This window comes from Syzygium oleosum, unplaced genomic scaffold (genome assembly GCF_021117445.2).
Source record: "Syzygium oleosum isolate NSW1041296 unplaced genomic scaffold, Sole_v2.1 Sole_v2.14, whole genome shotgun sequence".
In the NCBI taxonomy this organism is placed as follows: Eukaryota; Viridiplantae; Streptophyta; class Magnoliopsida; order Myrtales; family Myrtaceae; genus Syzygium; species Syzygium oleosum.
Genome location: NW_026607498.1, coordinates 7,840,579 through 7,858,101, shown reverse-complemented (window position 1 = coordinate 7,858,101; position 17,523 = coordinate 7,840,579). Strand labels below are relative to the sequence as shown.

General features: G+C 39.4%; 3 protein-coding genes, 1 long non-coding RNA gene and 1 pseudogene across 4 annotated transcripts in view; 3 read left to right on the top strand and 2 right to left on the bottom strand.

Moving 5' to 3' along the window:
* The window catches only part of LOC130139890 (uncharacterized), a 70,772-nt gene extending 66,111 nt beyond the window's left edge, over nt 1-4,661 (bottom strand). The window contains exon 1 of the long non-coding RNA XR_008817952.1: nt 4,227-4,661. This is a non-coding gene — a long non-coding RNA (uncharacterized LOC130139890). The remainder of the gene's footprint in view (nt 1-4,226) is intronic.
* LOC115694064 (histone acetyltransferase HAC1-like) overlaps nt 1-11,861 on the top strand; it is a 106,454-nt gene extending 94,593 nt beyond the window's left edge. The window contains exon 7 of the mRNA XM_056317822.1: nt 11,664-11,861. The gene's annotated coding sequence lies outside the window, so the exon portion shown is untranslated. The remainder of the gene's footprint in view (nt 1-11,663) is intronic.
* LOC115663315 (uncharacterized) overlaps nt 1-17,523 on the top strand; it is a 71,955-nt gene that overhangs the window by 53,485 nt on the left and 947 nt on the right. Inside the window, exons 5-6 of the mRNA XM_056317817.1 lie at nt 13,481-13,595; nt 17,139-17,403. Of these exons, the coding sequence (XP_056173792.1) occupies nt 13,481-13,595; nt 17,139-17,403 (380 nt within the window). The remainder of the gene's footprint in view (nt 1-13,480; nt 13,596-17,138; nt 17,404-17,523) is intronic.
* Nucleotides 1,921-4,386, top strand: LOC115662718 (protein ABIL2-like; annotated as a pseudogene).
* On the bottom strand, nt 8,315-10,147 carry LOC130139886 (uncharacterized). The gene is made up of 4 exons (XM_056317835.1): nt 9,814-10,147; nt 9,243-9,477; nt 8,970-9,044; nt 8,315-8,869 (listed from the first exon to the last, which is right to left on the bottom strand). The coding sequence occupies exons 1-4, from the start codon at nt 9,922-9,924 to the stop codon at nt 8,736-8,738; spliced, it is 555 nt and encodes a 184-aa protein (XP_056173810.1). The 5' UTR covers nt 9,925-10,147; the 3' UTR covers nt 8,315-8,735.

Sequence of the window (17,523 nt, the reverse complement as noted above, 5' to 3'; positions counted from 1 at the left end):
CTAAATGCCGTTGCCCCTCTCTGATAACTAATGGTCCGCCTCTTCTAAATCATGGTGTTATGATAAATTGACTCCTTGCTGTTGGTATGTGATCATCATCGACAAATCTCATCATATCATATGATGATGTAATAACAAACGTCCGATTAGGAATTCCCAACCCCCCAAATGTTTCCAATTTCTTAAGACTTATTTTCTTGTTTATTCCATCATTTTTCAAATTATCGTTGGCTTTTCTTGTTTCATTTCAAGTAGGCGCTTCTGCTCCACAGGGCACGTTTTGTTTCCATCTTTCCATGTAGTCTTGCTCGATCTTCAAGGTGACGATATTAATAAAAAGTTGACGAGTGCAAAGATTTTGCCACCTCACTTCGAATTGGGTTGACAGGATCTTTTGCAAAACCGCACTTTCATTGGATTTGCATGCACAGTCGACCACCAGCGAATGCTTGAGACCTGTAGAGAAGATGTACGACATAAGCTAGAGTTGGTTTATGGTGAGAAAGATGAAATGTCATTCAGTTGCTGAATTGAATGTGTAAGCCCCACATCACCTGACTTCCTAAAAAAGTCCATTGTATCTTAATGTAGTGGGCCTCAATTGATGAAAACTCGAGCTAACAGCAACAGACAGCGGATGTATGTCGGCTCTGTTGAGGATTGACTTCTGTGTAGTACCAAATGCCAAACCGACACGGCATCTTTCACACAAGAAGGAGGTTTGTGTTTTCGATAGATGAGAGTGAGTGAAAATGATTGTATTACCCACAATCAAGAATAGATAGATATTATACTTGATCTTCACATAAGAATAACTTGTAAAACCTCCTCTCACGTCACACCGCGTGTAGATATCGAGGGATGAGATAACTCCCGAGCCAAATGAACGGGAGCGGCCATTGGATCGGCGGAAATCTACCTTTTATGCTGGATATGTAAAACCTTAGACTATTAGATGGAAGAAAATGCTCACACATGAGAGAATTATGGGCAAAGACAGACGAATTATTGGGATTTTACTGCAATTGGATGTTTCACTTTGGTAGTTTTCTGTTTGGGTCTGCGTTGCTTTCAGGACTTATTCCCAAAAAACCCAGTGCCTTTCTTGTCCTTGTTAGTACAGTGTAGCCTTCATCATATCCCAATTATTACTCTCCCCAACAGAGACACTCAAAACAAGCTTGTGACAGAAGCGAAAGGCACAAATTGCGCAAACAATTATCTATAGCCATCTTTAGCAAGAGTCATCACTGCCTCACTATGGCATTTGGTGATGACACATCTCTGCAAGATGATTTTTCTGATCTCTCTCTCTCTCTCTCTCTCTCTCTCTGAATATCTAAGTTGAAGATCACTAATTCTGGTTATGCCATTTTGTATATCTTTCTTTAATTTCCTTGCCGAGGAATGTTAGTGAGCTGAAACTGGGCTCGGGACTTTGTCGTTGTAGACAAAAAGGGAAAAGAGCAGGTAACGTCAGCTTCATATTCGTTACATGTGCTTTTTGCTCTCCTACTGAGATTTTTTCTCTAGTTCTTTTTGGACTTGCGGTTTGGCAATGCTCTATGTGATCCGTGACTTGACAAAACAACAAGAAAAGTTTGCTTGCCTTGGCAATAACTGTCGTCATCGTCACATGAAGAGCTCTGAGTTTTGCAATATCTCAGGATTTTAGCCTCGGCTTTGTTGGTAGAAAATGGTTGAGATAAGAATAAGGTAAGAACATCAAGAAGAAGAAATTACGTTTTCATGATTTGGCCGGACGGTGAAAGATAATAGAGAAGGAAAATGTTCTCTCGGTTAGAAGGAAAATAGAACTAGGACAAGACGTGTCTTGGAAATGGATAACAACAGTCAGGGCACGAGGGTGTGAATTTGAATCTGATTGCTTCATCTTCATAGTAACAGGTGAAGATACTCTAAAACTTTGGTACAATGGATGCTTCTCAGTTGCCTTCTTCAGTTTCCGCTCCTCAGGAAGCTTCGCATTATGATGAGCTCTCCATGAAACAGAGCTTGAACTTTTCAGATAGTCTGAAGGTACTTATATAAACACACGCACACGCACACCTGGAGTTTTCTTCGGAACATAACTACTAGTTACTTTTTCTAGGTTTACCTTGAAATTCGATTGATGTTCCTTTATGATCACATTTATCCATTTTCATACTTGTCTGTGTTCACGAGCCAGTTACTTTCCTCTACTTTTTTCGCTTGTTAGATGATCAAATTCCTCATGATCTGATCTTCATCATGTTCGAATTTCAGGGTGAAAAGGTTTGGATTTGTCATGCATGCTAATTGTCGTCTTTTTCACTAATCAGGACCTGAAAGATCTTAGGAAGCAGTTATACTCGGCAGCTGATTCTTTTGAATTGTCTTACAATAGACACGATCAAAAACAAACGTGAGATACATATGTTTTCATTTCATTATAGTGTACCGGCTTGGGCATTTATTTCTGTTGCACATCTCTATACTGGCCTTGACAATACTGTAGGGTGGTGAAGACACTGAGAGATTATGCAACGAAAGTTTTCATCAACACTGTGGATCACTTGGGCTCCATGATTTATAAGGTCAAGTGTCTCCTGGAAGACAAGATTGAGGAAGCATCTGCAATTGAGCTCAGATTCTCTTGTGTTCGACAGGTGCTATATAATTAGGTTTTCCTTGTTTTATAGGATTAAGGATGGGAAGGGCTTGCATGCCCTCTGATTTACCATGTGCAGGGTCTAACAAATTGCAATTTACCAAGAAGAATTAAGTTCTTGGAAATCTGAAATTACTTTAGATAAACTCCACAACGTGTGCGATCATATTACATTGCAACAAACTAATTCGAAGAGCAAAAGATACTCTAAATAGCAGAACATATCCTGCTTCAACAATAATATGGAAGATGGCATAGAGAACAACTATCTCTCATACTGTCGATTTATTTATCACTTTCAACCCTGTTTTTGTGTTTTAGAGACTACGAATGTGTGAGATGTTCATAGACCGTGGAGGCCTATCTCAGCGGTCACTAGTGATAAGAACTCCAAAGCACCACATGCGATATATCTTACCAGGCACGCTTCCCTTTACAAGATTTGTCATCGGTTTATTAAGACCAAGAGTTAGGAATAGGCTCATGCTTAAGAACTTTCTTTCAGTTTCAACAGCTAAAGACGGTGGAGCCAGCAAGAATCTGCGATACCACATGACAAGTGGAGTAAATGCCGAAATGTCCGCAGGTGAACATGGTATGACTCTTTTTCTGGTTTAGCTACCACTATGCTAATTGCACGGAACAAGCTATTAGATGTAAAAAGTTGACGAGTCATAGAACTAGCTGATATCTAGCTCATCATTTGCATGTGTTCAACTTATTCCATCAAAAAGCAGAATGTCAAATGCTACTACTGACGTACTAATAACTTTATTTCTTTCCGAAGACATACATCCAAAAACTGTAGAGACTTCTATATCATTTGTCAGGTAACTTCTGATAGAATCTGTGCTAATCATCCTAGCTTCGAAAAGACCCGATGCTGACAGTGGAACACTGATGCAGGAGACGGCATTCGGCTACACAGTTTCCACAATCCTCCCCAGCCGGCACCTTTCCATTTGCAAGCACTTCATCCAACAAAAAACCAGGTCAGTGCACTCGACTTGAATGCTCCAGATTGCCATACCTAGCGTTTACGTTATGTTTTCATACCTTGTGATTGTATTATATGTCGTGTAGTCAGACAAGCTCCTAATGCAAGCCGCACTTTTTCTAATCAGAAAAACGCGCCTCCCCATTTCAATTTCAATTCACATGTTCAGGTTCTCTGGTCAATAGATCTACATCTCCAAACCCTTCTAATGCCAAAAGATGAGTTAAGCATCAATGATATTCAGTGCAGCTTGGCTATTAAGTTTTATTTTTTGTTGGACATGTCTTGCGGACATGATCTCTTATGAACGATTCTCTTATATGCCCACATGAACATCCAGTACCCATCGGAACCCCGAAGATCCACTTCAATGTCTACTCATGTTGAGAGGAGCAGAAGAACAGATATCGAGGTATATTCCAGCAAAAACAAACGTCTCTTAAAGGCCTTGCTTAGCATGCGGAAGTTGAGAAAGGACAACAAGTTATACAAGTTCTTGGACGATTACTAAGAAGAACAGGAGGGTAAAGGAAACTGGATAGACCCATATCTCAGTTTTTTGCATCATAACTGTACCTCAATATGTTGAAGATCACTGGAAATGATGTCGTATAACTAAAAATGTTTCAGATCAGACAACTGCAAATGAACTTGGCACTAGAACTCTCCACATAAAAACAAGAGCTCAACTGTACAGATTTCTTGTGTGATAGGCACAAGATTCTTGCGCGCTCCATCCAGATTATTGACAGTAGCAATATAGTTGATTGTGCAATGGATATGGTTCAAAATCCAAGATCAAAACTTGGACACTCAGCCTTCACTTTCAATGGATCTCCATCTCCTTCAGGGGTCATCCTTTCATCATTAGCATAGCCATGAGAACCGCGTGAAAGAGATGCTTCGAAAACAAGATTGTTGCTGCAGCATTTGGGTTCAGCTTGTTCCCGAGAGGGCTGAAACTGTTAATTGCAGCAGATGTACATGCTAGTCATACAAAAGCTCAGCGAAATTGAGAATGTCCTCGAGGTAAATAAAGAACAAAATTTTGGACTGGGATGTATTAGAGAATTCAAGCAGGTCCCTCTTGCACCTAGTTTGAAAATTCCTTATAAGCAGTTGCTATCTGCTGCTAATTTAATTCAGCTTGTCCAGTAGTTTGGACCAATGAGTTTCAACAAACATCAAAACTCATTAAGCTCTTATGGAAATTCAAGATGCTTAGAGTCACAGCCTTGCCACAGACAGGTCAAAATAGAGCTGAAAGAATCGATTACCGTAAAAAGAGTAGGACAAGTAGCCGTGAGATGCCTGTGAGTTGCCAATTGCAAAGCCCCTTGTATAGTGAAATTCATTGAAATCAGAGGCTGAGTTTGATGATATTTTACATTGACAGATGAGGAAACATATAATGCGAGAAAGCTAACACTAACATTAAACTGAAGCTAGTTCAGCAGCTGGCGCTGTCCTTGAGTACCATTACAAAACTTATCTGAATCTTGAAGCTCCTTTGTTAGTGAAGCAAAAGTTGCCTTACTTTCATATGTATTTTGGCAATGGCAACTTGATCTAATGGTTTTCGGAGGACAGATAACATTTGATAGGCTGCATCGATTGGATTACAAGAGATCATTTGCAAGCTGGAGTAAGTAACACAACAGGTTCCTCCAATAAATAAGAGAGTTAACTTTATAGGAAAAGCAAAATGAAGTGAGTGATCCATCAAAATCAATAAAACCAATCCCAAGCTTAATTGCATGACATTCTCTTTCTAGAGCAGGTCCGTGAAACAATCTATCCATTTTGCGGGCTTTACAAAGCTTACTGTAAATTACTTGACGCACCTGAATAACATAAAATTTCATTGTGCCTAAGTCTAACTACACATGCGAAAGATAGTAACATCAAAAGGCACAAGACAATTCTCATAAAGAGAAATTTCTACATAGAGTAATCACCATCATGGAGAGGCTTGGTCTTGGGAACTCTCCTGATGCAATCTTTGCTTTTCAAACCAGATATTCCACTGTTTGAATCTGAATCTCTCGCTGGATGAACCTTCCCTGAAGTTTTGTCTCCATGTTCATGCCAGAGTATTGTATTATCCAAAGATAAAGCGTTAGGCATCAAATAATTGAGGCACATAGAATTGATATCTATGGAAGAAAGAATTAGATGCTCCAATTCTGAATCATCTTGAGGTGACCATATCAGGTGAACAATCCTCCTCATATAAGTGCCCCTACTTGGTTAGGGAGGTAGCAACTTTCTCCTAACATGTTCTTTCAACATATTCATTTACAACTCTATCTTAATACCCACAGTTCCACCTAAATAACCTCTTCAATAATTCACTAGGATATAGCTAGACAAACAGGATGCATTAAGGAAAACTACAACCGAATACAATAAAGTTATTGAAACATCTGAATAGCATTGGATGAATCAATAATGCTGCAAACCTCCCAGGATTGATTGATCAACTTTAGCACCATCCACCTCCCCATGGCCTGTCCCCATTTCTCCAGCGGCGTGACGTGGTTCACGATCATTCAAACCCATTGGTACCTTTTCTTTTACTACATGCTCCCCAATATCAACCAAGTCAGAATCAAATACCAGCGATTTTCCAGTTCCCAACACTTCATCTTTCCTAAGAAATTTATTCACCAAGACTTTCCTGCTAGCATCGTACAGTGTGACCTGAATGATCCAAGGGGAAGAAAACAATGAGCAGAAAAGTAATTCCAGGAACTATAAATAATGGGTGTGAAAAGCCTTTGAACTTTTTTGGGTAGTGAAATGCACTTGAATTAGTGTGATAGTTGGGGCACATAATGAACCACTATCCAAAAAAGCAGAAGTGATTCATGTTGGATCAGCAAACAAAGTGGCCAGAAAAAAAACAGTGGCTTAAGGATGAAAACGTCCTTGAAAGTGCTTTGGAATGACCAGCCTCCCTAAGGATCCGCAAACTTCAAGCTGCAAAAAACCATCGTGGTATTTCTTGGCCTCTTGAGTTACTTGGGTTGTGTACAAAACCTACCATTCTACATGACAGGAAAATGTTAATCTCCAAGCGGGACATGCTCAGTTAAACTAACACACAACAACGGGAGAACACAGCCCCCAAAAAGGAATATTCACATGCTCATGAGTATTGAAAATGACTGGAGAATAATAATGAACTTGTTATTGATTTCGTTATTTCAATAACCTCAAGCTAAATGTAGGCAGTAAATACACAGCAATACATACCTACCCATGTAGAAATCTATCAGGATGTAGAAGGAACAATCTGCTAGTTAGTGAAAACTTCATTGGAAAATGTAAAAACTATAAAGGGATATGCTGAGGAATCCATATACTTGGTTCATTGCCCTCCTCTTTTCCATGAGGTTCGCTTAATTATGATTCATTCTTCACCCAAATCATGGTGCTAAAGCTAGGACAATGTCAAGAACATAACCTGACAAGGCGAATTCTGGACTTTCAAAACGCACAGACACACATTGTCCACCTCCGAAGCACAATGCCGAAACCTCAATAGATGGTTTTATATTTGGTGAAGCTTTTACACATCATACATTTTATCCTTTGAACTCAAGTTGGAAATCTGTTGTATCTAAGCTATTTCAAGAATCCATCTGGTTACGCAGTAGAGAGTTTTGCCCATGACAAGTACAAAAGTTTCCTTACAGTTCATCAAGCAGAAAATTGTGAGTTTGGCCAGTTTTTTCTTCTGAAAGAGGAGTAATGAGTACATCTTTCAGTGCATCACAATCAGATTCAAGTCATTATTGTAGATCATCCAAAACATGAAGAGAAGGTATCATCCTCCTTAACTGAAAAGGAAGAGATCATATGAATAACAATGATGATTTTCAATTGTCATATCTCTTATCTAGTCAATGAAGAAAGTTTTAACTAGAAACAAAAACAAAGAATTGACTCTTGGCATCTGCAAGTTAAAGAATTTTTGGAAATTGTCCCACATTTTATGAACATCCTTTGAACTTGTGTCCTTAAAGCTCCGAATCACATTGTGTTGAAATATCATTTTGGTGAGTATGGAGTGTCCTGCAATTACATCAATTGCAGAGCACCTGAGGGAAATATAAACAATCAGGGAGAAAATGTTGACAATCTATTGGCAATTCAAGACTGTAGGCCAGGGGGAGGCAAATTACCTCCATAGAAAGACTAAACAGGAAAAAAAAAATTATACAACACCATGGAATGGATCAAATTGAACTGTATTCCAGGTACCTTTTACAGCAGATTTAATGGTAGTGACGTTATGCTGCTGCTTCTGAATATTTAATTTGTGAAGCGAATTGAAGCCTTTTCCAGATGCTTTTAGATCACTCAAAGATTCATGGTTTGCTTCACGATTGCCAACTTCAACCAAATGACCAGGAAATTCCATCATCTCCCCAGAGCTTACTTCTTCAGCTTTGTTCAGACCCTGCTATCTAAAAGTTTCTAGCTTGTATCATACAAGAAAACCTGGTAAAAAATCCAAATAAGGTTTCAATCATCTGAGCCATATTTATCCTGACAAAATTTTCACTAATCTGCTGAGAAAGGTATACATCATGAAGAAGAAAACCAACTAATAAAGGAAGCAAGAGCTGAAATTTAATTCGGCAATGAGATAGCTGGTATTATCGAACGGTAAAAATCCACAGTAGATGTAGACTGTATGACCTGCCTAGTCATAGATCCACTGCTTGTACAACGAAAGAAGCCATCATGATATTTTTTCAACTTTTGAGTTAAGTGTGTTGTCTCCAAGGCGTGCCAATCTATATCAAAAGGAATATCATGTCAACTGCAGTGCTGAGACATCAATAACAAACTCTTGAATATAACTGCATAGAGAATTTTGAGACCAGTTTTCTTAGGGAAATTTGGATACATGGTAAGAAGCTCCAGTGATTTCAATAGAAGCCATGAAAATATATAGAACCACTGGGATTGAGAAGATTTGATATACAAAGCATCAGAGTCGGGAGAATTAAAGATGTGTAGAAACAGTACCCCAAAGAAAATCAAGAACGGATTCACAATCAAAGACATACATCAAGAGAAAGACACAGCCTGGTATGGGCATAGATGAGTCAGCAAAAGTCCAAACTCGCCTGTTGTACTCGATGTCCTTGAGTTTGGACTTGCCTGCAATATGCCGTACTTGTTCATTTCATTCTTCTTGAATTCTGGGAATCAAAAAACAAAATAAAACGCATGCTAAGTTTTGTAGCCAGCATTTACTTGCAGTTAAGAGAGAGTAAGATTATGTAGGATATCATCGCCAACCTTTTATAATTTTCTGCGATGGGCTTAGGTCGATCGTCTGCTGTTTACCCTTTTCCACTTTGGTCTTCACATCTCCTTAAAAAGTAAGCCAAGTGGATTATATGATAATACAGGTAGATGAGCACAACATTGCGAGTGTACGAGTATGAGTTGTCAAATTTCAAACCAATGGAGACACCAGCATGAAGAAAAACAAATATGTAAGAACATACAATATATACCGGTGGAATCAGATACTTTGACGAACTTGTTTATGTGAAGGGCAGACAATACCGGCGGAATCAGATACTTTGACAAACGTGTTTCTGTGAAGGGAAGCTCTTCCCTTAGGAACTTTCTTTTCTCGGCTGCAAGTATAAGCATCATCAAGAGGCTTTGGCCCTCCTTCAGGCTCTCCAACATCAACCAAATAAGCGTTGAAGGTCATTGTCTCACCAGAACAAACAACTTCATCATTCTTCAAAATCCTGCATTCCAACAGCTGCTCGCCGTCATCATACAGCATTACCTGTCAAATCATCCAACCATCAATCACGGAATGAACTAATCTGCTCATAACAAGCCCAACCCCGGAGAGGATAACGACCAAAAGCACAGAGCAGAACTATCCGCGATGATAGTCAAAATCGAAATCCTAAGCAGCATCGAGCTGTTGCTTGCTATTTTGTTCAACCGAGTGAGCAAAATTCGGATAAAAAAGGGTAAAAAATCGATCGCCACTGCATCTTAGACATAGACTGGCCAATCAAAACGTCCGAGCCCAATGCAAGGAAACTAAAATTTGCTGATGGAGTCGGGTAGGACATGAATGGCGGAGATCAGTCGTGAGGGAGAGGGAACGCACCTTGGCGGTGGAGGAGTGGAGAGAGAGGAAGCCGTGGCGACAGGACTTGCGCTTCTTCTGCTTGAGGTGCTTCGTGAAGGTAACGTTCCATTTCGCCGGAGCTTCATCCATGGCGGTTTCTGCATTTGGGGAATGCGGAAGAAGAAGAAGATCTTCCAGGGATTTCGAGAGCTGCGAGAGCGATCCCGCTTTCAAGAGCTTAAATAGTTATGGCGGGAGATGAATTACTAATATGAGTTAAATCATATTAAATATCGATGTTCGCTAATTCATTTGTTGAAGTTGTTCCTAAATCCTTGAGTTTATATCATAATCATAATAATTTAATAATACATTAATATTAAGTCACATAATTTTTAATCATAAACTTATTAAATAATTCATCGGTTATGATGTAATTTTTATCTAGTCAATTACATCATATGTATGTGACATAATTACTGCTCAATCATTTTCGGCACCCTAATTAAGGGGCTAATTCCATAAAAAAACACAAACTTTACTTTAAGTGATAATTCTGGCCCGATTTTTTTTGTCTCAATAAAAAGTATCAACTTTTACTCGAGTCCCAAATTTAGCCACTGTGATGTAAAATTTTCAAAATATTTGGGCCAGATTTGATATTTAAGTAAAAGTTAGTGATTTTTTATGAGACAAAAAAAAATTCGGGCTATAATTGTCATTCAAAGTAAAATTGGTGCGTTTTTTGGAATTGGATGCCTAATTAATTCAAACCTTTTGATTGCAGGAAGATAGCAAGGAAGATCTTGGAGGTTGCCTAGAGGTAAATAACAAATTACTGAGTAATTAGCATTTTCAAGGATGTCTTAGCATTTTCACTTTCTAAGAAATTTCATCTATAACTTTTTCTCATACGGTGGAGAAGAAGAAGACGATGAGCACTAGACTTCATGTTAGGAAGATTTATCTGATAATGCAATTTCATTCGATGTTTAGTTATATCAGAGTTCAATAATAAATTACAATACTTCAAGTTTTCTCTTTCCTAGAATTTCAATATAATAATTGGGCTGAAATATCTTTTTATTAAGGCTCAACTAGTTAAAATATTAGGGTCCTCTTTAATTTGAGCTAGCTCATGAATAGGTCAATTTGGGCTAAGAGGATTTGGTCCTTCCAGTAACGAGAAAAGAATGATCACATCGATAAGAGGGTCAGGAAAAAAAAAGCCAAAATGAAAACGTTTATAGTAGTGGGAGCACAAAACTCGAGGAGTTAGGAAGAAAAAGATCTCTTATTTATAGAAATTGCATAAATATTATTTTACTCGTATTTTCATCCGACAATCCGAACATTACAAGTAAAGTCTATCTGACAGACATTTGTATGGTATAAGATTGTACCGTACATCATTAATCATCAATTATTAAATGATATTAATTGATAGAAAATGTTAACGATTTCAGAGAAGTCAATAAGTGAAATTTGAATAGTATTTTAAATTTCTGTGGCATATAGTGTTTCTGTGTAAAAAGTTGGCCCATCTGAAAGAATATCGCAATAATAGGGAAGTTCTAGCTGCACTTGCTGCCCTCCCACACACACACACACACACTCTCCCATGGACACACTTTTTTATTATTTGACAATTGTTTCTTCTTTCCTCCAAATACGCTTATCTTAAATCAATATTTTGCTACATAAAAAGACATTTAAATCATAATAAATTATTTTGTTCTCTGGGTAGCATCCAAACAATATTATAACTTAATGCCTCTATTTCCTTTGTCTTATTTTTTCTCATGATTATTTATGTAATTTCTATTTCTTTCTAATTAATCGCCACTATGAATACATAGCATAATTGATCTAGTCTTGTTTCCATTCAGTGGAAGAACAAGAGGGGAAGAACACGAGACATCTTTTTAGGGAGAACTCTCTAATAATGAAGTTTCGTTACTTGAAGCTTCTAAGGAGTCCTCAACAAATTCGGCATGGTTTAATCGTCATTTCTTGTGAAACCTTATATGTTATGGGATGTTATATTGAATTTGCTAGTGAATTCGTGGGATGACAGAGAGATCTAAAGGCGTGAAACTAATTCAACGAGCTGCGACACTAGTTAAAAGATCAGTTTACGAGATCTGGGAGCCACATCCATTTGTATTATTTCCAACCAATACTTCAAGCACCGAACTATATTAATTCAGCACTCGAGATCAATGTCTAAGGAAAGATCTAATTGAACAAGCTGCGGCACTTGGCCCTCCATAAAGAACTTTTTGATTTGTGTCTGCATGTGTGACTCGAAGCCCACATTAAGATGATCTTGAATCAATAGACATCAATAGATGATTTGTCAATTTGAAGAAAACTCAAATAACTCGGGAAATAAGTTCAAGTCAGCTGCTGCTTTATCATGCGCTAAAAGTATAACTCCAATAATTGATGCAGTTGACTCTATAATGTTTTTTTTTTCTCCCCCAGGAAAAATTTAGCCAAACGTGTAGTTGATTTCTGAATCGGTCAAGGACCGACTAAACAATCAATATAAAAAGCTATACATGCACTAATTCAATTCATTTAATTCTTTTTTAGGGGCTACATTCTAGGTCTTGTAATTTTTTTTTATCTGTCTTATCTTGTGATGCTAATTCTTCTCGCTCTTTGAATTTTGCTATGCTTATTAGAGAGCGCACGAGTCGTACACCGTACATGTGATACTATTGTCTAGCTCTTGTACCTTACTAAGCAATTACATATGAGCCCCTCCTCCTTCGTGCGTACTCTGTACGCAATACAAAAGGTAGAAGAGTCCAAGCAGAGTCACTACTACGGATAAGGGTTGGATTTCTCACGGGCTCAAATTGAGACGATCGTCGATCGTCCCGATCAATCCGATTGATCTACGAATTGGAGATCACTGCCTACTGCTCCGTTGCTCTTCTCGTCGCCGATCGCACATCGCTTCAGGTTCGTCGGTCCCCGATTTCGTCCTCTCTAGCGTTTTGTTTCTCTTGCTACGGGGGGGCGGATTCCGTGTCTTATAAGGTTCCTGTTTCGCACCACGACGGTTCTCCAGTCCTTCGATCTGCCTCCCGTTATCAGAAGCTTTGATTTTTTTTCAGCATCCGGATGTGAATTTTTTTCCCGATTCTCTCCCTCTTCCCGTGCTCGAGAGATTCTCGAGAGAGTGATGTTGAATGTCGTCTGCTTTTGCTTGCTTTGTCGATGCTCTCTATAATCTCTTGTCATGGCTGTCTGCACTAGTGCCTGGCGGTTCTGGGTGTGGTTTGTTCGCTGTGGATAAAGGTTTTTTTTTAATTAATATGTATGTGAGCACCAGCTCGGGCATGCGTAGACCCTTTGCGAGTTTTGAACGATCACAGGAAGGGTGAGCGAGATCTTTTTGTAAATTGATTTGATGAATGTAGAGGCAGATATGTCGGGGCATGTATCTAGTCAATCGGGCGCTCAGTTGCCTGGGGTGTCCCACCAAAATGGGAATGCTGTCCCGGATATAGTAGCTGCAGGCGGTGGTGTCCCTCCTGCTGCGTTCGGCACGGACACGGATCTTCTCAGAGCTCGGAGCTATATGCAAGAGAAGATGTAATCTAATCTGGAGCACTTGTTCTTCTTGTGCTTTTAACCTCCACAGCTCCATAGGTCCTTGTTTGCTGATTGAACTTTTTACTGTCCTTTTCAGCTTTGTTCTCTTAGCACAGCGGCATCATCAGCCAATTAATGACTCTCAAATGCAGAAGCTGAAGGATATCGTTAAACGCCTAGAAGACGGTCTCTTCAAATCTTCTCACTCGAAGGTCTTCCCATCCTCATCATTTCTCTCCACTTCTTCTTTGTAAAAGTACAAAAGGCGGCTTATGATTGCCCTTTATTGGGTTTTTTTTGTGGGGTTTTACATTTTACATCCACAAAAGCCAATAATCTTATCATTTCTCTTGCCTAATTTCACCTGTTTTTTCATGTCATTATCAGTATTTCCTTTTCTTTTTTTGGTGAATAGGACTTGACATTCTTTTGCTACTTTAATATTACAATTATGCAGGATGAGTATATGAATTTAGGCACATTGGAGTCCCGGTTGCATAGTTTGATCAAGCGTCCATCTCTTAATAATCGAAATCCAGTCAATCCTAATTCAATGACACAACGATGATTCCAACTCCTGGATTGTCGCATAATGGAATTCGACCCTTATGGTGATATCTTCTTTCCTCTGAACACCCTTATTTCAAATTATAGCTGCATAAAATGACATTCAAGTCATAATACATTATTTTATATTCTTTGCTCTTGTTAGCATCCACAAATTATCATAACTTAATGCCTATATTTTCTTTTCCTTCTTTTTCTGTCGTTATTATTTGAGTAATTTCTTTTCCTTTCTAATTAATCACCTCTATCAATACATAGCATAATTGATGTAGTCTTGTTTCCCTTCAGCGGAAGAACAGGAGGAGAAGAACGTGAGACATCTGACTAGGGAGAACTCTCTAATAATGAAGTTTCGTTACTTGAAGCTTCTAAGGAGTCCTCAACAAATTCGGCATGGTTTAATCGTCATTTCTTGTGAAACCTTATATGTTATGGGATGTTATTCTGAATTTGCTAGTGAACTCGTGGGATGACAGAGAGATCCAAAGGCGTGCAACTTAACTGTTCATGTGGTAATTAATGTTTTGCAATTTGTATATGTGCCTGGTCATGTGTCGTGTTAAGTATTCCAAGCTCTGTATAGACAGCATTCGAGTAATGTTCGATGTTATGAAACTTATAAAGCTGGTGCCCCCTTATATTATGGAACTAATGCTGATTTCTCGCAAGTTTTAAGTATTGTCATGTATCTTGTGAAGAACTGTTTGGTGCTCCTGAAAAAAGTGTTATTGAAAAATTTTTCTTTCTTGTATTTGGCTATTTACCATCAAGTATGCTGTAGTCGATGTATGACCATTTTGTGAGAGCTAAAACACCCTGTTGTCTTGTTTTAAGTAGATGATGAATGTATAGGTTTATGAGCCATCATCTTGTGGGTGCCAAATGTAAGAGGAAGCCAGTGTTTGTCCATCAAAGTTCCCATAGTGCATATTTCACTAGGCCAATTCCTACGTGATCAGGCTATTAGTTCCTCACTCAGGACTTGAGCATGCCTCGAGCCACAGGTATGCTTAAGTCTGCCTTAGCTTCGGGTTCATCTTCTACTTTTTGCTGATTTTCATAGCTCATACTGCTAGAAAAGGCGTTTGGCTGTTTTGAGTTCCCTGTAACTATTAACGCAAGCAACAACAAACTTTGGTCGGTTCATAGAATGTGTTTTGATTTCGGGACCGCCAATGTGTTTGCGGATAGAGCCAGTCTTATGCTGACTGACAGGCATCTCAGGCACCACTTTCCTGGAACAATATCTAAGCGAGCATTGATAGAGATTGAACTAAGTCTGTGCCTATACTAAGTTTTCTTTCCTACACTTAGAGTTGATTATATTTAGTGGCATTGCGACAAACCTAGTATGTCAGCTGGAGCTAGCTTAAGGAAAAAATCAGTTTGCAAGATTTGGGAGCCACGGCCACCCATATTATCTCCAACCAATACCTTGAGCACCAAACTATTAGTTCAACACTTGTGATCAGTGTTTCAATAAAGATGCAATTCAATGAGTTGAGAAACCTGACCCACCATAAAGAACTTTCCGATTTTTTGTTTGCACGTGTGACTAAAAGCCCACGTTAAGATGATTCAAGTGTGCGGCTGCGTCATGAATTCATTTAATATAAAAACCTATGCATACACTAAATGAATTCATTTAATTCTTTATTAGGGAAAAAGAAAGGAGTTGGCTCCAATCTGGCTCTTTGCACGGTTGCACCTTACCAAGCGAATTAAGGGGCACTGACCCCACAATAACATGAGAGCCCCCCCCCCGCCGTCGCACGCACTCTGTACGCACTACAAAAAGGAAGAGTCCTAGCAGCCAAAACCGGTCAAATCTTTGTGTGCAGTTATGAGAGGCCCTTCAAGGAAGGAAATTCAATCAAAGATAAGAAAACGTGGGATTCCTATCCTCGCATCTGATCAGCGATGATTTCTCCAGTAAAAATCGTTCTCAATATTACGGATTTCGGATTGGATTTAGCACGAACCCAAAGTTCGAGATATAATCTAACATAAATAGAATTGAGACCATCGTAAATCGTCGCGATCAAATCCGATTGATCTCCGAATTTGAGATCACTGCCTACTGGCGCCGTCGCTCTTCTCGTCGCGGATCGCACTTCACTTCAGTTTCGTCGATCCCCGATTTCGTCCTCTGACGGGGGGATTCCGGGTCTCATAAAAGGTTCCTGTTTCGCACCACTGACGGTTCTCCAGTCCTTCAACCCGTCGTCTCCCGTTATCAAAGCTTTGATTCTTTTTTTCCCAGCATCCGGATGTGAACTTCTTCCCAATTTTTCTCCCTCTTCCCGTGCTCGAGAGATTCTCGAGAGAGTGATGCGGAATGTCGTCTGCTTTTGCTTGCTTTGTCGATGCTCTCTATAATCTCTTGTCATGGCTGTCTGCACTGGTGCCTGGCGGTACTGTGTGTGGTTTGTTCGCAGTGGATAGAGGGTTTTTTTTTTTTGTATGTGGGCACCAGCTCGGGCATGCGTAGACCTTTGCGAGTTTGAATGATTACAGGAAGAGTGAAGCTCGAGCTTTTGTAGATTGATGTGATGAATGTACAGGCAGATATGTGGGGGCATGTATCTAGTCAATCGGGCCCTCAGTTGCTTGGGGTGTCCCGGCAAAGTGGCAATGTTGTCTCGAATACGGTAGCTGCAGGCGGTGGTGCCCCTCCTGCTGCGTTTGGCGCGGACACGGATCTTCTCAGAGCTCGGAGCTATATGCAAGAGAAGATGTAATCTAATCTGGAGCACTTGTTCTTGTGCTTTAACCTCCACAGTTCCAGTGGTCCTTGTTTGCCGATTGAACTTTTTACTGTCCTTTTCAGCTTTGTTCTATTAGCACAGAGGCATGCACAGCCAATTAATGACTCTCAAATGCAGAAGCTGAAGGATGTTGTTATATGCCTGGAAGACGGTCTCTTCAAATCTTCTCACTCAAAGGTCTTCCCATCCTCATCATTTCTTGCCTCTTCTTTGTTGTAAAAGTACAATAAGCGGCGGATGATTGCCCTTTATTGGGTTTTTTTCGGTGTTTTACATTTTATATTTGCGAAAGCCAATAATCTGTTCATTTCTCTTGTCTGGTTTCACCTGTTTTTTCTCGTGATTATCAGTATATCCTTTTCTTTTTTTGGTGGATAGGACTTGCCATTCTTTTGCTACTTTAAAATTACAATTATGTAGGATGAGTATATGAATTTGGACACATTGGAGTCCCGGTTGCATAGTTTGATCAAGCGTCCATCTCCTAATAATCAAAATCCAGTCAATCCTATCTCAATGACAACGATGATTCCAAGTCCTGGATTGTCGCATAATGGCAGTTCGACCATGACGGCGACAACTTCAGTGGATGCACCTATGAGTAATATAGCTGGGAGTAGCAGCGTGCAGCCAACGAATGCAAACACGGGAAGCCTTATGTCAAACAGAATTAATCCAAAGGCATGTGCTCTCTATAAACTCTTGTTATGGCTGTCTGCATTGGTGCCTGGCCGTATTAGTTGTAGTTGTTCACTGTGAATAGAGTTTTTATGTATGTAGCACCAGCTCAGGCATGTGTAGACCC